A 22631-nucleotide genomic window follows, 5' to 3' on the forward strand; every position below is an offset into this window, starting at 1 on the left:
TGAACAAGCTGATTTTTATCACCGTAATTACATTTGGAACAACAGATACATGTACTTTCTAGGTGTTTGAATTCATTGCCACAATGGCAAATTAATAGTAAATTGTTACTGAGGGAGTATGAGTTTCCAAATGAGCCTAAACAAATTGGAATAAGGACCACAAACCACCAGTCAACTCAGACGTGGACAGAGCAGCTCTTTAGAAAACAGCCGAAGCACATCTTGCTGGACAAGCATGTGAGTGAGGAATAAGATGTCATTTCAGCGCCTGGTCCTAGAGACCCAAGCAGACCCACCTCCAGCACAGATCTGCATGCTGTTATATTCTAATGCCTTCTCCTTTGAAACCAGCCTGAGCTCCCAAAAAGCTTTAAAAATGTTTCTCTGTCTGCAAACGGTTTATTTAATTAACACTGAAACGTATCTCATCTTGTTTGATGGAAAATTCCCAAATTATAGCAGGAAGCACAGAATTTCATATATATCACTTTTAGTCTTCTACATGACTGCTATTCTCAGGCACATTACTTTGTGTTTTCCATATTAAAACACAGCAGGTTGCTGTATTTCTAAATTCATAAGACCCCTTGGTCAACTATTCTGACTACACAGCTGTTTATAAGAATTTTATATACGTTATACTTCTGGAAGCGAATGTATTAATATTCAGTATTTAATATTAACTAGTAAACTAAAATAATTGTTTTTCCTAATGATGTTTTGTGTATGTGATATTTCATAGGTTAGGGATTAGTTTTCCTAACAGTATTAAACTGAATCAATAACAAATTCTTATGGTAGTCCACAAAATACCCTGGACAGACTTTTTTTACTATCATTAATCCTTGTAATGTAATAGTTAACCATTATAAATTACATAAACATTCATGACCCATTTCAAATAAGCTCATATTTTCATTTACAGTTTCTAGAAACTGTATGAAATGCCTATTGCAGCTCATGTATTTTCTCCATAGTCAACAATATGATACCAATACCATAGCAACCCGTAAATAGTTTGTGAAACACATCAGATGTTTACAGTTTGTAACTGCACACAAATGATGCCGGCCTTATTTGGCAGGTGTCAGCTAGAGATAGAAAATACACAATCACAGGAGTAAGACAGATCTGCACTTGAGACACATTCCCAGTTGTACTTCCAATAATGTTTTGGTGAGTTTTTATTTTTTTAAGCTTTCAGCTGTTGATTTTGTATTTATGGTATTTCTAAGATTAGGAATTAGTGCATATAATAGCTGTTACTAAGAATTTTAGAAGCCACCAAAATAGTAACTTGATAATTTAGAGAAAATATTTACTAAGAGAGATTGAATTTTCTTTCTTTCACTAAAGAATGTGCAAATATGCCTAATTGGGTAAGGGACTGTAAGTAAAACAATTGAAATGAGAAATATCCCAGAGACTTCAGAAGAGTTAAATGTAAATACTAAAGAGTAAGTAGTTTAGCTACACTACTTGTAAACACAATGCAAATTAATACGAGCGATTCTTTTCTAGTGATTTACTGTAGGAAATCTGAACTGCCAAAAAAAAATTCAGAAACTTCAATGGGTAACTAATTTTATGTTGGAAAGAAAAAATATATCTATTGGCTTAACTGTCATGAAATCTTTCATCCTACACCAGCTTTTAAACTGCAATGAGAAGCTCATCATAGCCTTCAATATACTGAGTGTTCAAGTGAAGGAAGCCAACCACTGTTAGACAGTGTGTCATGGCAAAAAAGAATGCTTTAACAAAGATAAGGTATGAAAAATATTAAAAAGTATATTTGCTTTATAATAATTATTTTTTATTTAGAACAGGATGCTTTTGTTTTTATGTTCAGAAAAGTATTTGAAAGTATTCTGGTAAACAGCCTTTGTTCTGTCATTTTTCCATACCTACCTCAAACTTGCTCAAGTAGAGATCTGGACAGTCTGCAGGTTCAAGCTCAGTGAATGTGCAAGTGTATTTGCAGCTGTAATAATGAAAAATTCTCTTCTATTCAACAGAACCCAACTTAAACAAAGGTCAGATTGTGATGAATAAAAAACCCCAAACTGATTACTTCTGAAACAGCGAAGGAATCTAATTCCTGGGCATCTGTTTTCAAAAGTTGCACGGGAAATTTTTAACAAAGATCGAAATACAAAGACCAGCCTGTTACAAGTCTGTCAACAATCTCATTTATGAGCCTTCACCTTATCAAGCCCCTGTGTGAGATGTCGCTTCTCCTCCTGATACATGTTCCCTTGACTAGCTGTGCCTGTCCTGCACGTTCCAGCAGCAGGAGTGAAGGTGCAGGACCACGCTGTAACTGCAGCCCCGCCAACACCCAGGCACTTCAGTGCACACAAGAGCCCTGATGGCAAGCCACCGCCTCCTTCAGTCATCCAAAAATCAAACTTGAGTGTCCCAGTGGCATGACTTGGCACAGAAGCACACAGCAAAATATGGCCTGATGCATCTCAGGGGTCAAAAAGGCAGAGAGATCTTCTGATAGTGCAGTTTATATTCAAAATGTTTACTGGAGTATAACGAGGAAGTAAAAGGTTTTTTCCCCCTCTTTAGTCTGGGGTTAGTAGCATCAATTCAAGGGGTCATTGCAACTTCTCCTGGTCTCCGAAGTCTCCCTTTCAGTTTGAGTACAAACTCAAACCTCTTCAAAACATGCTGCTTGCATCCAAATGCTAACAAATCCTCAATTAAATTCCCAGTTTGCTATCAGCGTATCAGACTTTCAATCAAGTTTCACTTTATTCAACTGCCTGATCTATTCCAAAGTTTACAGTAAGATAAAATGAGTAGATGTAGTCAAATTACATTCTTACCTAATTCTTAACTGTACGGATTAGACTGCAAGATACAGAAACATTAAGGACTGAATTCAAACTTCTACAGCTTTGAAACTCTTAGATAAAGGGAAATGAAAAATAACATCCTACGCAAGCATAACCTCTTGATCAAACAAAGGAGTTTAAAAGCCAATTTTAAGTCTGTTCTTTGCCTGGGATCAGCATTTGACCTTTTAAAACTTAAAAACCAACTTATTTTTACTGAAGAGCAATACAGGTTCCTCAAACTATTTCGATCTTTAGTTTGTTTTCTTGTCTGGTTTTAACTAAATTGTCCTTTTGTGTTCCAAATAATTATTTTTCATTAAATCAGCCAGACTACCTCTAAGATTAACATTGGTGTCTAGTGAACTTATGATCTGTTTCAGTTATTTACAGAATATTGTTGTTTTGATCTGGTTTACAGTTGCTACTATGCAGGTAGTTTTATATTTATTCCAAATTATTATATGAGAACTGGATTAACATGTTGAAACTCAGAGTTGTATCACATATCAATCTTCTCAAGTCAACCAACCCCAGGGTTTATAATTGTTACAGAATATATTTTGAATTTACAGTGTTCTTTATCAATGCAGTGATACTATTATGTCCTCATACAGAATATGTAGTAGACCATTTAACAGTGCATCCTCAAGAAAACCGACAAAGCAATTCTGTAGAATTTCCTCCCCTTGCCTCCAAAATATAATCAGTGCATCAGAACATGAAAAATGCCCAAGTGTGTTAGAAAAGCTAGCCCAACAGATTGCCACCAACATTGCTAACAGGAGATGGTAATTAAGGGGAGCATGAAAGTCTGGTCACTTCCTACTCCTCCAGAATCCACTGTCATAAAATTAAGAATTTTATAGAGCTGAGTCATAGTATTTTCCTCCATAGCCTTCTGTGGCCAGCAAACCTCAGACACTCCATAATGTAAAAAAGTAAGTTTTAAATCGATTTTACTATCTCTTACAGTATTGAGGAATTAGGTGAATAACATTTTGTTCCACATACAGTTTACCCACCACTTCGATTTTGTAAACCTCAGACATGTCCCTCCTTGAAATTTCTCTCCAGATTGAAGATCCCTAGGTCCTTAGTTTCTCCTCAAAATGCAGCCACTCCAAACCCTGGCTCATTTTAGTTGCCCTCCCTCATATATACTTTCTGTAAGTTCACCATACCCTTTGACATGCAGAGAGCAGATCTGCATACAGTAGTCAACATGAGCATGCCACGACATTCAATGGGCAGCAAAAGAATATCTTTTTCTGTTTTATTCTCAATACTGTTACTGATGCTACCTAAAATGTTATGGCTTTTTTTTTGGCTGCCTCTCCATACTGAGCCTGCAAACACTGTCAGTAATAATGCCAGGACGACTTTCTTGGGTTGTAACTGCCATCTGCAAGCTGAGCATCATGTCAGCATGGTATAGACAGCTTCTCTGAAATATTCATTACTTCATATTTGTCTGTGATCAAGATCATCTGCCACTTGTTGCCCATCCACTCAGTTTTGGAGTTCCCTACTATCAGCTCAGTGTTTGACTACCTGAGAGCGCGTTATGTTATGGGCATCCTTGGAAATGTCACTATACACCCCCTGTCTCCAACTAAATTCTCACATTCATGCACCTTACAAAAATATCTGTGTTGGTTTCTGTTACTACCCCCGCCACACACACACACTCTGATGAGCATGTTTGAATTTGGCTTAAGAAATATGTCCAAAATGGAGTGTCTATTGTGCAGGATTATCAAACTCAATTTCTTCCATCTTGGTAAGCAATAGCAAAATAGACTTTAGAGAAAATAAAATTTCCTTGCTGTTTAAATAATGCTTAACAACATTACACTTGAACTTGAAGTCACTGTCAGATTTCATTTCTGGAATCCATGCAGCATTAATTTCTTCCCACTTTCTTTATCTTGAGATATGCTGAGCCAAAAAATTTAGTAGAAAACAAAATTTCAGTTGACCACTACTCCTCTGAACTACTGAGCTTTCAAAGTAGAGCACAATGTATTAATTAGCTACAAAGAATAAAACAGAAAATCTATTAAAAAATTTAGAATCCATTTTCTGATTTGCAGAAGGTTCTAAAATGTTAATAACTATTTTATTTTTCTTTGAAATTATTAAATGAAAATGTATGCTACCCAGTCTGCTCTCCTTTCAGTGTCATCTTCTTCCATTATGGTTTTAAAATGTGGTTCTATTTTTTTCATTCTCAAAATTGACTTAAACAAAAATCCAGAAGCCCCTTCATAATAATTTTTTTTTTTTAACCATTAATGTTTAAATTTTAGGAAAACTGAAATGATCCAAGATATACGCATGCTGCTTTGAGTTTGTTTGGAAAACAGTCTATTAAAGCTATTCTGAAACAGAGGATTCAAAATATTTTAATTCACGTAGATCTAATATAATTTATATTATACTGATATATTTAAATAAATTCACCATAGTACAAACACATGCAATGCTGTGACTATATCAGCTCTTTTGGACTGCAAGTAGAGGTCACTTCCCTCAACTTTTCCTGTTTGCCTCATGCTTTTTTCTTAATGAAAAATTAAGGCACTTTGGGTGACATGGGTTTAAAGTTGTAAAAAGAAAGAACCTGACTGTACCCCAAACCAAATTAAGACAACTAATGGACAACTGAAACATGCCAAAGCCTAAGGAGGATGAAAATCCCATGACACTAAGACTATGTGAAGACTGCAGCGCATAAGCTTATGGTCTTTTCATCACTAGGATCATCAGTAATTGAGACCTAGCTAGAACATGCCACATACTCCTGTCAAGTAGGTTTCTTTCCTTTGAAAATCCAGTCTGAGAGTGTGAAAAGATGAAGGAAAGAAGAAAAAGCATGTCTGGGAGGCAGGAGCTAGACTGAGGGTAGGATCTGTTTCCAAAATCTGGGAGCAAAAAGTGTCCCCTGGCTCTGATGCAGCCAGGAAGACCAGGTGACTAACAGAAGTGCAAACTCCTCTGTCTTGATGCACATGGGTCTCGCTACAGTACATCAAAAGCATTTATATCAGTTTAACACAACATTATCTGTATTCCTTCTAGAGTAATGCATTTATTCATGCAGAGCTCACTAACTGAGGTCTCTGCAATTGTCCTCAAAATTACACAAGCTGTCATTCCAGAGGAAAACAAACCAACTGGTCAACAAACCAAATATACCAAAAGGAGGAATTCATGTGCAAGTGTTTATTTAAGAACCTTCATCCAGAGAACATAACTGTATTATTCCCATTTAACAGATCCTAGGCTTCCTTAAAATATAGAATGTGACAAGAAATTCCATGTACACTGCCTTGAGACAAATCAACATTTCTGATACACATTTCTATTGATAACTAAAGGAAGGTACAATACTAATCTTTACTAGAACTGGAACATATTTCAGATTGTCAGATAAAGTTCAACCATCAATCTCTTTCTTCTGTGTTGCGGAAGCAGTTTACAGTGCTATTAAAATGATGTGTTATTGTTTTCTAAGTGTTAGCACTTACATAAAAAGTTAAGGTTTGGAAACACAGATGGGTTTCCCTTGTACAAAAGAACAGATTTCAGTGTGATAAATAAAGGCCAAGGACTCCCTTGTGTAACAAGCAGCATTACCATCAACACCTGGAAATACACGAGAAAGAAAAATTTAAGGCCTGCTGTAGCTTGTGACAGTTGTAGCTTACTTGTTGCATCTGTTTCTCCTAACATGTTCCAAGTGATACTTTAATCACGACTAAACTCAATAATAACTTTTCGGGACACCCCCTTAGCACTCCAGAGAACATTTTCACAGCTTTTGCCCCCCACGGCAATAAACCAAAGAAATGGTACACGACACATCAGAAGTAACAAAACTGTTGCACACTACTAGTTCTTCTAGCATACCTTTAGCACTCATTAATGCATCTCTGTAAGGAACATTCTGGATTTTTAAAAATATGCATGAAGAAAGCTCTAGCAGTAACTGTATTTTAAAGCAGAATGTCATATAAATTCAGGCCTAACATCTAGGTTAAGAACATATACATTTATAAAACCTAGTATAAAACAGCAACTTTTTTTTTTTTTTTTTTTTAACTGGAAATTCTTTTTTAAAGAAGTCAAACCATTTTTGTATTATCTGTAACTCAAACACTCTAGCTTCCTGTGAGTGCATGAGAAAAATAAATTGATCTGAAAGTGATTATAAATAACATTAAATTAACCAATCCATTCTTTTTATCCAACCTTAAAACACAGATGTTAATGCCATTAATGATGAGAAGTTAATTAGATTAGGATTAACTGTCAATTAGCTAATGTATTATTAGTATTACAGAGATATATCTTAATGACACACTATCAAATAGAAAGATGACAGATCAACTATAAATTCTGTAAAAGAAGCTCCAATCTGTTCTACATTTAATCAGGCAATAACGTATGTTTGTTTGGCTTTTTTTAAATATTATGAGACGAATTATTAAAATGTGAAGTATCGAAGGGAGTGGTGGTCACTTACAGGAGTCAGCAGAAAAGAAAAATTAAATAGATGATAGTGGATGTGAAATTTAATTACTGATAACTCGTTATGAATATGAAAACTCCATTGAGAGTTGAGTTGCACCTTTGAACATTTAAACCAGAAGCAAATCTAAAATAAAATAATTTCACAATATTTTTGCTCTCTTTTAACCTACCTCTTTTTTTTCTCTACCAGCTGTCTGCAGATCTCCTGCCACCGGGTATTCAAACTTTCCAGTTGTTCCTTCAGCACCTTAGCATCTGCTGTTGATGACTGATCAATAATCTCTTCACCAGTTATGTTCAATGTTTTGACAACAGTTTGCTGTTGCCCAATGCCATCCTGAAGCTCCTGCAAAATACGCAACACATACACATATTCATAAAAATGACAAGCATGAAACAAAATGCTTCATCACATACTGTCCAGATGGAAAGAGGTGAAAGTTTCTGCTCTCCTCTGAATTCCAAATGAAAAATCCAAAGGCAAGTAGACAGAAAGACATCTCATGTTTTTGTAACATGTACCTTTCATTGCATCTCTACAGCCTCTTTTCAGCTCCTGTATTCTTGTCTGTTAGAGATCATTACAGTAATATTCTGCAGATCAATTAATAAGTAGAACTTGTAAACAGATTTTTTTATTTATTTATATATATAAATTTTTTTTACACAAGGTGTACACCATGTTTATTTAATAGTCTATGAAACACTGTAAAATTTAAAGTGCACAGCATTTGGAGTTCCTATTGGGTAACACAAATAAGCTATGTCAGGAAAACAAATACTTAAGTACTTCTGATTCCATTAAAGAACATGTTTATCTCCATTTGTAAGAAGCCTGATAATTTATTCCCTTGTGGATTTTGGGGGGATTTTTGGTGGTGTTGGGGGAAACTACACTTCTAAGGAAAAGTATTACTTACATTGTTTCTACTTACACAATAAAATGAAAAACTACCAAAAGATAACCAGACAGAAAATTTTTCAAGTTTTACTAAACACACTGGGATACATATTCAACACCGTTTATCACTAAAAACCTATCGTACCTGTAGCTACCTTACCTCATGTTTAAAACCAACAAGTTCTGAATCTGTAGCTTAGATTTTTAACACTGTATGCCTGCTTAAGAAAGTTCATATTTATAAATAAGGAAATAGATGTTTTCATATTTTTCATCATCAGTAGAGCATGAGTGTATTTTTTCCTTGAATTCCTCAAAATGTACAAGCAGGGAAGTGTAAAATAATTTTCAACAGTTTACTGCTAAAATAAGCAGACACAAATAACTTCAACAGTCTACACTGTGGGACTCATATTTATGACAGGTTTCACTATCTCTGGAAGTGTGTCTGAATCGTATTTATTTACAAGAGCTTTCAAGTAAGATGCTGAATCTACATTTTCTGGAAGAAACCAAATATTTTAGTATATCATACTCTGAAACAACATTATATGCATGTTTTCTCTTTCTAAACACATAATACAAATTACATAACAAGTTAGTACATCTGTATATTAACATTAAATTTGGCCATGAACTGGTTAAAATTGGCAGGATACAGCTTTCCAGGAATGTAAAAGATTAACATAAATACTACTGATGCTTTTTTTTTTTTTTTTTTAAATAATGTATCTTGTCCATTAGATCTTCAAGCATGAAGTTATGATTGAAAGTTGAAAAACTTAACCACACTTAAAGTTAACTTCTTTTAACACAAACACAGCTCAGTTGCCAGCTACTAATTCATTAAACTGCAGCAAGTCAGTTGCATGCCCTAACCCAGCTTTTGCACAAATTTGACACAGACAGCTTGAACACTTACACCACTACAGCCAGGGGCACAGGTTTGCACTGTTGATTGACTGATTAAGCTAATCCTTATACTTTTTGGATGGTTTTCTTATAGTTTCTTTTAGGTTCTTACAGAAAAGAACTCCCCCACAATTATTCCCATCTTTTGTACCTATCGGTAAAAACTGTTATTCTGGTATTGGGGTTTCTTTTCAAACTATATTCACATCTCATAGTTTCAGAATGAAAGAGTAGCTGTGATGAGCATAATGTTGCAGTAATCTGTATACTGTTTAATTATGTTTTGATAGGATGAGAAAACATTTGCTGCTGGATTCTAGTAATCTACAGCAGTACAGTCATATCACGTCAAGCTCCCAGCTGGCCCAAAGTGGCCACAAGTGTCCCAGCCCACTGCTTTGCCTGTGGAATGTGTAAGATTTTAAGACAAAATTGCATAAGAAACTGCAAGATCTAAGACCCAGAAAAAGACACAGAATCATCTAGGTTGGAAAGGACCCTGGAGATCATCCAGTCCAACCATTAACCTGACACTGACAGTTCCCAACTACACCATATCCCTCAGCGCTATGTGGACCCAACTCTTAAACACCTCCAGGGATGGGGACTCCACCACCTACCTGGGCAGCCCATTCCAACACCTAACAACCCCTTCTGGAAAGAAATACTTCCTAATATCTAGTCTAAACCTTCCCTGGTGCAACTTGAGGCCATTCCCTCTTGTCCTATCTCTTGTTACTTGGTTAAAGAGACTCATCCCCAGGTCTCTGCAACCTCCTTTCAGGTCACTGTAGAGGGCGATGAGGTCTCCCCTCAGCCTCCTCTGCTCCAGTTCCCTCAGCCGCTCCCCGTACGACCTGTGCTCCAGAGCCTTCACCAGCTTCGTTGCCCTTCTCTGGACACGCTCGAGTCATTCAATGTCCTTTTTGTAGTGAGGGGCCCAAAACTGAACACAGGAATCGAGGGGCGGCCTCACCAGTGCCGAGTCCAGGGGTCAGATCCCTTCCCTGTCCCTGCTGGCCACGCTATTGCTGACACAAGCCAGGATGCCATTGGCCTTCTTGGCCCCCTGGGCACACTGCTGGCTCCTGTTCAGCCGGCTGTCAATCAGCACCCCCAGGTCCCTCTCTGACTGGCAGCTCTCCAGCCACTCCTCCCCAAGCCTGTAGCGCTGCTGGGGGTTGTTGTGGCCCAAGGGCAGCCCCCGGCATTTGGCCTTATGGAAACTCCTCCAGTTGGCCTCAGCCCATGGCTCCAGCCTGTCCAGGTCTCTCTGCAGAGCCTCCCTACCCTCGAGCAGATCAACACTCCCACCCAACCTGGGGTCATCTGCAAACTGACTGAGGGTGCACTCGATCCCTTCCTCTAGATCATCAATAAAGATGTTAAACAGGAGTGGCCCCAACACCGAGCCCTGGGGGACACCACTTGTGACCAGCTGCCAACTGGATTTAACTCCATTCACCACAACTCTTTGGGCCCAGCCATCCAGACAGTTTTTTACCCAGCAAAGCATGTGCCCATCCAAGCCATGAGCAGCCAGTTTCACCAGGAGAATGCTGTGGGAAACGATGTCAAATGCCTTAAGTCAAAGTAGACAACATCCACAGCCTTTCCCTCATCCAATAAGCAGGTCGACCTGTCATAGAAGGAGATCCGGTTTGTCAGTCAGGACCTGCCTTTCATAAACCCCTGCTGATTGGACTGATCATCTGGTTGTCCCTCATGTGCTGTATGATGGTACTCAGGATGAGCTGCTCCATCAGCTTCCCAGGCACCAAAGTCAAGCTGACAGGCCTGTAATTTCCCAGATCATCCTTTTGACCCTTCTTATATATGGGTGCCACACTGGCCAATTTCCAATCAGTCAGGACCTCCCTGGTCATCCAGGACTGCTGGTAAATGATAGAAAGTGGCCTGGTGAGCACCCCAGCCAGCTCCTTCAGCACTCTCGGGTGTATCCTGTCTGGTCCCATAGACCTGTTGTGTCTGTGTGATGCAGCAGGCCACTGACTGTCTCCTCCTGGATTGCAGGGAGGTTGTTCTCCCAGTCTCTGTCTTCTGGCTGAGGAGGCTGAATTCCCTCAATACAACGGGTCTTGTTATTAAAGACTGAGGCAAAGAAGGCATTAAGCACCTCAGCCTTCTCCTCATCACTTGTTACCATGTTTCCTCCTGTGTCTAGCAGGGGATGGAGGCTCTCCCAGGTCTTTCTTTTGCTGTTGAAATACTTACAGAAACATTTCTTGTTGTCCTTGACTGCTGAAGCAAAATTAATTTCCATCTGGGCTTTAGACTTCCTGATTTCAATCCTGCATAGCCTCACAGCCTCTTCATAATCATTGTGAGTGGCTAGCCTCTTCTTCCAAAGGTTGTAAACTCTAATCCCTGAGTTGCAGCCCAAGCTCCCTGTTCAACCAGGGTGCTCTTCTCTGTCACCAGCTTCTCTTAGAGCACCTGGGGACCGTCAGCTCCTGAGCCAAGACATTCTTCTTAAAGAGCGCCCACCCTTCCTGGACCCCTATACCCTTCAGGATTGCCTCCCAAGGGATCCTTTCAAGCAGGTGCCTAAACAAGACAAAGTCAGCCCTTTGGAAGTCCAGGATGTCAGTCCTGCTTAGCCCTCTCCTGGCCTCTCTAACAAGAACGCTATTATTTCGTGATCACTGTGCCCTAGTCATCCTCCAACCACCACATCATCCACCAGTCCTTTGTTCACAAAGCAGAGATCTAGCAGCGCACCTTCTCTCGTTGGTTTTCTCACCAGCTGCATCAGGAAGTTGTCTCCCACACATTCCAGCATTCTCCGGGACTGGTCCTGCTCTGCTGTGTTGTATTTCCAGCAGATGCCTGGGAAGTTAAAGTCTCTCACAAGAACAAGGGCAAGCGATCGTGAGATTTCTCCTAAGTGCCTATAGAATATTTCATCCACCCCTCTGTCATGATTGGGTGGCCTACAGTAGATTCTTACTGCAACATCTGCCCTGTTGGCCTTCCCCCTGATTCTAATGCAAAGACACTCCACCCTGTCTTCACTACACCTGTACTCAAAGCAATCATAATAGCCCCTAACATACAGAGCCACCACACCACCTCTCCTTCCTTGTCTGTCCCTCCTAAAGAGCTCGTACCCATCAATTGGCACAACTCCAGTCATGGGAGACATCCCTCCATGTTTCTGTAATAGACACTACATCATAAATTTCCTGTTTCATCACGGCTTCAAGCTTCTCCTGTTTGTTACCTGTGCATTGGTATACATGCAGTTTAGATGAGCTGATATTTTGCCCCCTCCCCCCTTCCAATCTAGTTTAAAGCTCTGTCCCTGAGCCCAGCTAACTCCTGCTCCAAGATCCTCTTCCTCCTCCGGGACAGGTGGATCCCATCTGATGCCAAAAGGTCTGGTGCATTGTATATCAACCCATGACTGAAAAATCCAAAGCCCTGATGGTAACACCAGTCTCAGAGCCACAAGTTCATCTGATGAGTTCTCTGGTATTATTCTTCATCCATACCCCACAACTGAAGGGATGGAGGAGAAAACAGTTTGTGCCCCTGACCCCTTAATCAGTTTCCCCAAGGACCTGAAATCTCTCTTCATTGATTTAGGCCTTCTCCTGGTAACGTCATCACCACCTACCTGAAAAACCAAGAGAGCGTAGTAGTCCTTGGGTCTCACTAGAGCGGGGAGTTTAGCTGTGAGGTCCTTCACCTGGGCCCCAGGGAGGCAGCAGACTTCCCTATGAAGGGGGTCCGGACTGCATATGGGGCCTTTGACACCCCTCAGAATGGAGTCACCCATTACAGTGACTCTTCTGGGGTTCTTTTTAGAACTGGTTTTAATACTTGATCTAGAATGACCCAGCCTTGGTGGACCTTGATCTTCCTCCTTGTTTGTCTCATTTTCTTCCTCCTTCTCTTCTTCATTCAAAAGTTCCAGGGCCTCAAATCTATTATGAAGGGGCATCATGAAGGGTGAGGGAGGTCGGGAGAGGATTTTCCTGCCTCCCTGAGCAGTGACCTGTTTCCAGCCTCCCCCATCTCTTAGGTCCCCTTCTTCTGCCTGGTAGCCAGAGGATGAGGGATTACCTGCCTCGTTTGGAGCCTCCATGTGCTCCTGTTGCTTTAGGGGTGCTAGGGTGTTACTCCACCAATCAATTTCCCTTTCACACCCCCTAATACTTCTTAATCTCTCAACATCTTCTTTGAGTTCAGCCACCAGGCTGAGCAGGTCACCCAGCCGATGGCAGCGCACACAGGTGCTGTCCCTGCTGCCCTCCGGCAGGACTGACAGGCTCAGGCACTCCCCGCAGCCCAGAAAATAGAAAAGCCTCTTACTCTGAGGTATCAGATTTTCTTGTATTTCTGTGATGCACATTAATATGACAATATCTGGTCCAACCTTTGGTTGTTATATTCAGGTACATGATTCACTATTAGGAATAAATAGCAGTAATGGGCAGGTAGTTTGCCTAATGCAAATATTCTCTATTATTGAGATGCTGAAAAGTCACTGATCTTTCAAGTACACACCTTAGTTTTGGTGATGCCCAGGTTAAAATTAATATCTAGTTTTTGTACACATTCACTACACTTCATATTGATTTTAGCACTAGATTCTTCGCATTATGTAGTAGGAAGCATTACACAGGCAAATCATAACAGTAAGATGTATAGTCTGAGGAATAATACATCACAGTAAGTGGCTTATTTCCAGTGAGACATCTGAAGCAATTGTACTATTGCGTGTACCTGTATGAAGTTAAGACCCATACCACTTAAAAAAAAAAAAACAAAAACAAACAACTCAGCAAAAAAGCTTCTACTTATAAACAGCAGGACTATTCATTTGGAATAGGACATCAAAGCAAGGAGAACAAAGAAGGGAAATTCTACTTCCTGAACTCCAAATATTTAGAATTAAAATTTTTAGAAATTAGCTTATCTCTGCACCAGCTTTTCTAAATGACAGTAATAATCACCAGTCAGTACACTATTATAAAGTGAAACGATAATTAAAAGCCAATTTAAATACTCTAGCTGAGTCATTTTCCTTCATTCACATCTTAAATTAGTTTTTCTCCCTCCTCCAGTATACATTGCAAGAAAAAAAAAAACCAACACAAAAGCAAAGCAACTACTGCATGATTTCCACACTTATTTCAACTGATACAAAATTAACCAAGGGAATGTTCTGATTTATCCCTGTGGCATATCATGCAATAGGCCTTCTAAATTAAGAAAAGAAAATAGGTAGCTCAGTGGCAGAGATGGTCTTTGAACTATGATCCTTAATGACAAAATGGGAACTAGCACAGGATGCATAGAAAGGAGAAGGTGAAACTTCCACCAGAATGTGAGAGAAGGCTTCTGGCCATCTGGATTTCGGATCACCATAAAAAACCTTATTTAATTTTTTTCCCACTGCTATACGCATTTGACACTTTTCACATGATTAAATGGAAACACATGTGTTGATGATGTTTGTCTATGTTCCACGGCCTAAGAAAAATCAGATTTTTCTTGATACTGGGTACTGCACAAATCACAGCAACCCATAAACACATTTAAGATTTTTTTAAAAGGTATTTTTGTACAAAAGTGGTGAAAATCTTTATAACTGTTTTGCTCAAAGTCATGGTTTCACACACTCATCTTAGATCTATGAACCACAGATGCTTTTCACAATTTAAATTCAGTATCTAAAACTTGTCAACAGCTACTTTTCCTTATTCATTCCCCCTCTATCCTTGCCACACACCTGCATGAGGGCAAGGTGCTGCAAGAAGTAGCCTTCCACAACCTTACAGTTTATGGTGCCACGGAAGGAATATTGACATTGATTCAGCTTCTCATAGTTTCACTTGACATTTCACCCCTTCAAACAGAAATGGCAAAGAGAAAGGGCATGTTGCCCTTTGGATTCCCTGCTTACTCAGAAGGCCATTTGAGATACTTATACTTGCAATTATACAGTTTCTAATAATTTTATGAACAGAGTGACCAAACAACCTTAACTAAAAATTAGATGTTTATATAATATTTAAAATAAAACAAATGAGAAAAGACAAGACCATTGTATTCATACACACAGAGCTAATCACAGTTTTGAGTGGATTGCAGATACTTCTATGTACCTTATGTTTTCCACATGTTGCATTTTTAGCTACTAAGAAAAGCAGATAATATAAATACCCATTACTTCAATTTTTCTTTCTTGTGATTCCCAAGCATAAGTAAACAGGAAATGCCATATCATCAAAGTAAGGTTTAAATATTTTCTCAGACTAAAAATTGCAAGAGCAGTATATTAAAGGACTTTTACCTCTCATACAGATGATTTTACATTTTGATAATGACCTCAACTAATTTGGTATGATAATTTAAATCTGCCAAGATATTCATATGATGCTTCTTTGTTTCAACAGTTGGGGTTTCTTTTAAATTTAATTTTCTAAAATTTACCTAAAATCAGAAATTATATATACTCTTTCAGAAAACTTCCAGGTAGAACAGAAGCAAAAAAGAAATATGTTGTAAACAAGGGAAAATCCTCACCCAAGTCAATAGGGCTGTTTCTGCAGTAGCAGGGAACTCTGCCCATAATCAGCTAGAAAAAAAACTGACCTAGTTCACTATTTGTTTTCATTGTTATTCTCATTTGTACTTTCTGGTCCTAGAAGCAACAGCTTAGTGACAACACAAGACCAGTCGCGTTATGATTTTTTTTTTTTTTAATCAAACTAAAAAAAGAAATGGGGAAAAGAAGAAGAAAGTGGAAGGAGAAATTCCCAAAGAAATTTAATGCCACACTTTCAGCATTATTTCTGACCTCTCAAATGTATGTAGAACACTATTTCAGTTGTACCTCCCAACATTCAGAGGTTTCTGCATCAACATTAGCAGTTCTGTGACCTGTAAAGCTGTTCTTGAGATAATTATGCAATATAATGAATATCAATAAACAAATCACAACTGCTTGTGACAAAGTTGACAAAAGCTGTTAGTAACACTATTATGCCTTAGAAAATATTTTCCAATTATATCATATGTTGCTTTTCTAAGGAAATTAAAGGCCTGAGAGACCCTAAATCTACTAGCATTTCTATTACTATCTTGGCAATGGCTTTCAGTTCATACCTTAAATATGAAGTGAGAATCCCTGAAAGAGAGAACAAGAATATCTGACAATAAACCACATTTGTCTTCCCTCTCATCTTTTTAAAATTTCCTTCTAATACTGCTTTTCCTTTTATTATTTTCTGTTGAATTACCCACTAGTTTTACTGTTCATGGCCTTTTTATTTCTCATTCTGTTTTTAGTTTTTTTTACACTCTCCTAGTCAGTCCTGTGGCTTTCCTTCCCCTAACTGCAAACAAAGATCAATAAAAACTTGTGATAATGGAGAACCTAGAGCTAGTCCTATTTGCAAGCTTGCTGCACATCACTACAAAGGTAAGCATTTGCATTTTGGGGGATGCTATCCTTGTGCTTATGGACTTCTGTCCATTTAAGCTTGCTTTCACTGTTATAATACCTTTTTTCTTTTAATCTTCTTTCAATAATTCATTTAATTTTATGAAACTGTATCATTCAATGAGTCAAAGCTTTCTCTTTAATGTGGATGATCACTGTATGTCTTGAAGTCAGGTTGTTCATACAGTGATGCTCAGTTTAATGACATCTAAGAGTTACACTGCACAAATTTCTACACAACTGTGCACATAGATTTTAGAGACACTTTCATGTCAGCCTCCAGAAATTATCAGTTTTAGATACCTAAAGATGCTTGCACTTTGTGAGGAGCAGCTTGATTTTTGTGAATCACCTTGTAACACACGCATTTGAAAAGTGGCAACGTGTCCCTGTTAATTCAGTCACAGTATATTACCTATCAAAATGAATGTGAACAATATGCTCACCAGAAAGGTTCCTGACTGACATTTGATATTCTTTTTAATGCCCTGACTGTACCGCCTTCTTGGTTAAGAGAGCTGCCAGTAACCTTATTTTTCCAAGAACAAATAAAATGGACAAAAATAATTTTGTCAAATCCAATCCTACATCAAGCATTTTGTCTACTACATAAACAAAACATTGTTATAAAAAGTAAAAAGTATGGTACTTCGGTTTTATAGAATTTTTTAATTTGAAACAGTAGTTTTTTGTGGGTTTTTTAATGGACACTTACTAACAGTTCAATAACTATGTTGTGATAATACTACTGCACATTTGCTTAATCTACCATCATCAATATCATGAAGATTTAGTTAGACTTTATGTAATTTTTTTTCCTGAGAAACTAAACTTTTTGTAGACAAAGGGAAATAACTTCTATAATTGGTTAAAAAAATTGTCAAACAATTTTAAATATGTTAGACAATCACATCACCGTTGCCACCATTTTTCCTGATGCCTTTCACAATGCTTATGACATCTGACCAGGCAATACGACAAAAAGATAAATTATTGGTTCAGATAGATTCCTGGTACTAATTAAAATAGTAAAAAAGAGGAAGATCTGAGTGGATAAGGATTCAAAGTAAACCAGTTTGATTGCTTTTCCCATGTAAATTAAATATTCATCAGAGTCCTTACCCACTTACCTAGGTGGGTACCAGAGTGGCATAGTTTCTTTGACTTTGTTATTTTTTAGTTAACTTTATATATATATATACACACATACACACACACACACAACTCTCTATGCAATCTCATTTCCTCTTGTCACTGAATGAAATAGCATTTTACTGTTAAACTTCAGAAACTATTCTATGAGTAATCTCACCAGCACTTTCCTCTTTTCATTATAGTAGACAAACATGCTTAACAATAATTTATTGTTATTGAAAAGCCCTGTAGCAACATGAAGAAATATCACAAACAAGCTGATTTCTTTCAGAGTCACTAGCTGGCACAAAATGTTTTAAGAAAAAATATATTGTATTGCCTTTCCTTAATTCAGAAGAAGCTACAGATCCTAAAAGCATGTAAAGGTACTATGTACCACTTCCAGAAATCTATAGTCTTGAATTTGATGTTAATGTGCTATTCTTCAGTCATTTACATAAATTTCTGCTCTGCCTTAAACTGTATAAAAGCATAAGGTTGACATAAGAGTTTCTATTCAGATGCAACAATATAAATCAGAGAACCGTGCAAACATTTTGTGGAAAACTGTCCCCAAAACAATTTACTAGCATTTGGTTACCATAATGAATTTATCCATTAAGACTATGTACCTCTGTTCAAGATTCTATTAGAAATAAGGAAGAAATTAATTTTCCAGGCAGTTAAATCACACTGATTTAATCTGGAGACACATTACTGGCACTTTGTTAGGATTAAAACAATCAACAAAAAGCATTTGTTGTTTTCTAGTTGTTTTGTTATAAGAAGCTATGAAATCTTGTTTTGTGTGCATTGTGTTTGTTATTGTGTTATTATGAATTATGGAATCACAGGGCATCTGATGGAGAGGGAAGAGGCAAAAAACAGGAAAAAGTTGAAGGCAATGTTTACTACGAAGCTGACAATAATTTAAAGCAAAATGTTTTCTTCTTAGCATTAATTATAGGAATTAGTATGATTTGAATATTACTATCAGCTCTGTGAAAAGAGAAGCATTTGAAAGAGTTGACAGTAGGCTCTGCCCAGATTCCCCATATAAAGCAGAACAGGGTGCATTTTGTCAGTTGTACTGGGGTTGTACATCAATTGTACATGAGAAACCAAAAGAAAATTGCTGCAGACCTGTTTTCTGAGTAAACAATAAATAATGTAAAATAACAAGGAGATTTAATAAATGCTTTAAAATAATACGAGATTTCATTCTCCCGTTGACTAAAATCATTGATAGAATTATTTATGGTGTAAGCAACAGTTTGTATAGAGTTTATGAAGAAAATAAAAATTTTGCTTGATTTGATATGCCAACTGCATGCTTGGAGAGCCTTAGGGAACTATTATTCCATCCTCCTTTGTATATTTTTTTCTATATTCTGATGTTTATTTAGAAAAACACAAGATCCAGTGCTGCCCCAGATGCATTGCTGACTGTCCATGACTGCTACTGTACACAAAGAAATGTGGGTACAATGAAACTCAACAACTGTACATATTAAACAAATTAAATGGAGATATACAACTTCTCATATTCTGCTAAAAGCTACTGGTCAGAAAGATTCCCATACTTGTTTGAAAGTTTTAATACCTTCCAGACTTTTTCCCTTGACTGTGTGTCTTCCTTCTAGAAACAGTGACGAATTCATTCTTCACAAAACAAGGCATAAATGCTGAAATTCCTATATTTTACTTCGACAAATTCCTCAGTCTAGCCTGCTGTCCTTCGTAAAGCAGTAGTCTACTGTACTTTAATAGCCTAGTAACTTCACACTTCAGCTTGCTGCAGTAATTCCAGGTTCTTGTCACTGCTGCCTGTGCTGCTATCAACTATAACTCCAAATGCTTCTCACTAATACTTAACAATTTTCCTTCATAATTCTTGAGAGGCATTTATCACCCAATAGGGCTTGTGACTATGAATTTCACCAAGGTAACGATCTGGTTAATAAGATCAAGCAAAAGTTTTGTCTGGTTACCTGTTCACCGTAATAAAAATAAGATAACCTGAAATTGTCTCTTCCTCATACCTTTAAATCCACAGTGGTAAGAAGGGAAAGAGGAGGTCAGTGCTTGCAAACTGAAATTTCCCCTCACGTACACCTACTGCAATTAATCTATTTTGAAGACATTCATCAACTTTGTGTCAATTTCCTTTCTTCTAAGAATGATCCAGCTTGGAGCTTAGAATAAATTGATATTGGCTCTTGAATACCTTCAGATTACCACCACTGAGTAAATATGATTCTAAAAACTCCCCCCTACCCCTGACCAAAGATATTCCGAAAAATCTGTGTGTTACATTTTTGTCTCTGCTTTCCTTTATTCATGCCTGGAAAAAAAGTCGCAAAGCACTCTCTGGACCTTAGAAGCATTGAAAAAAGATTATTGGTTCAGATGAGAGCTGACCTTGTCAGTTTAGTCATTTTATTAAAAATTATTTAGATAAACAGTATTATCTTCAAATGCTGAAACTTTGTAATCAAACTAATTCTTTGTGGTTTTATATTCATCAGGGGATTAATTTTAAAAAAGCACATCTCTTTCCCATTATTTCCAATGAAATATAATTGTTTAAACGGGCCATATTCCTTTAAATTTACATTTCACATCCCTTTCTAATGTGACACAAGACTGTGATTAAAGTCATTTCAGTACCAAACTGTAAAGTACATGACCAGAGGTCTATTTGGTGTTTCTAACCCAAATGACACAGTTGCTTCTTATTGGTATATTAATTCAATTTAATTTTAGAACTGATTAGAAATACTGCAGGCAGAAAGAAGTGATATTTTTTTCTGCAAAAACTCTACTGCTATTGCATACTAACTGTAATGCTTCAGGTTAAATACATAAAATTGAACTGTAAGTCCAAAAACCTACTCACTGATTTTGTAGCATGCATGTATAAAACAAACATGTTAATTTTCATATTGATGTAGCAACAGAATGTAAAGACAAGCCTCTGTCAAACAACTTTTCCATTCGCCTCTACACATAATAGTACTAAGTTGGGACTATGGTCTGACTTGATACCATGTTTCATTTACAATTTCTGATATTTACAACATTTTGATGTTTTACCTGCTCTGCAAAGTTGTAACTGAGCAAACAATGTCAATGATAAGAAAAAACGTGTCCTCCACCTTCAATCTCTTTCCAGCTATCACAAATCAAACCACTCACATAATATGTCCCAGTATATTAAAAATAACAACATGGCCTAGTTTCTTCAAACATAGCCTATTCTTAAATTTTCAAGGACATCAGTAATACTGATGTCATTACCTTAATATCAGGCCAGGTTTTTTTAGCCAAGTGATTTTATTTCAATGCAATGTGAACACAGTTTTTAATTTTCTCCCATATTTAAACCAAATGATTTTTCTTAAAAAGATAGTTATTACACTTTTATGATTTCACAGCTTTTCCTGATTGATACAAAAATATCCATACCCTTGCATAAGCCGAGTTATTTCCTATATACCTCCTGTGCTTTAAAAAAGCTTCAAGTTGCTTTCCTCTGGAATCTACACCTTGAAAGTACAACCACTAGCCTTTAACTGAGCAGCACTGGAATAACTATGCGTTCCTCAGCATCCTGTTTTCCTTTCAGTCATGATATTTAAGCTGTTATATATTACCTCTTTCTTTTAAAATTACTAGATTGCCATTTGTCAGTGCCTCTTGCTATGAAAAAACAACAACCACCTGCTACACAAAAGTACCAGACTGGAAATACTGTACAAACTATGTAAGTATTGACTCCCTAGTGCTGGAGGAAAAAGCCTGATTATAGCAACAAAGTTATATCCTTGCCTTGTACTAGAAGTATAATATAGCATAAGGTCAACTATCTTGACCTTAAGACAGACCCAAAAATCCCTACTAAATAATTTACCAGAGGATTTTGGCAGCCAGAATTATTTGCCCACCTTCTACTTCTCCTGTCACCATTAAGGCATCATTTGCCCCAAGCCTCTGAGCAAGGATAACCGCTGGGAGAATATCAGTGGCAAGGGACAGATGACAACCTGACAAACCAACTGGTTCGCAAACAGCTATCATATAATCTTCTTTCTTCCTCTGATTTTGCTGGTCCTTCCTTTGCCTTTCATATCTTCACCAACTCTTGATTTCTCAGAGCTGCTGCTTCAGCTTGGAGTGCTGAGGAGAGGCTTCCTGTCCCGGCTTTACTCCCTACAGTAACCACAGGGGTGTTTCTCTACCCCTGCTACACTCTATTTTCTTCAGTATCTAATAGACTTAGCTTGGGTATCCATCTTATTCCTTCTTCAGAGCATAATTAAAGCATTTGGGGTCTGATCTTTCATTAATTCAAATGCTTTCCTAAGCATGCCAGTGTTGCTACTCAAGGGATATCTCATTTACATATTTCCATAATTTAATTTCTGATTGCTAAATTCATCAGCTTGCTTCAAAAGTAGTTGATATTATAAACATAGTAAGACTTTCAGGAACTGATGTTCATTGCATATTTAATGTTAACATATTTTTCTCAGCACAGCACCACATTTTCAAAATACGAATCAATATGTTTATTAGAAAATATACTTTCAGTGAAAAACATGCATCTTGACATCCTGATCTTTTAGGTGAAGAGAAGCAGGCTGAGTTTTAAACATCAAGGATTAGAAATAAAAATATTTTCTTTTTTTGTTGTTGTTGTTGGTGGTGGTGGTGGGTTTTTTTTTTTTGGCAAAGCAATACATTAAGCACTTTATCAAAAAGCAATGATTCCACTAAAATCAAATCAGCTGTGATGGGCACCAGGTACTCTCCACTGGAC

The 22631-nt window shown here is 37.4% G+C and overlaps 1 protein-coding gene across 13 annotated transcripts in view; it reads right to left on the reverse strand.

Annotated features, from left to right (window-relative positions):
- The window catches only part of DMD (dystrophin), a 1208820-nt gene that overhangs the window by 429586 nt on the left and 756603 nt on the right, over positions 1–22631 (reverse strand). For all 13 annotated transcript variants that reach the window (XM_026858158.1, XM_026858211.1, XM_026858140.1 and 10 more), the window contains one exon: positions 7556–7731. In XM_026858158.1, coding sequence (XP_026713959.1) covers positions 7556–7731 — 176 coding nt within the window. The remainder of the gene's footprint in view (positions 1–7555; positions 7732–22631) is intronic.

Source organism: Athene cunicularia, assembly GCF_003259725.1.
Source record: "Athene cunicularia isolate RWA chromosome 1 unlocalized genomic scaffold, athCun1 chr1_part1, whole genome shotgun sequence".
In the NCBI taxonomy this organism is placed as follows: Eukaryota; Metazoa; Chordata; class Aves; order Strigiformes; family Strigidae; genus Athene; species Athene cunicularia.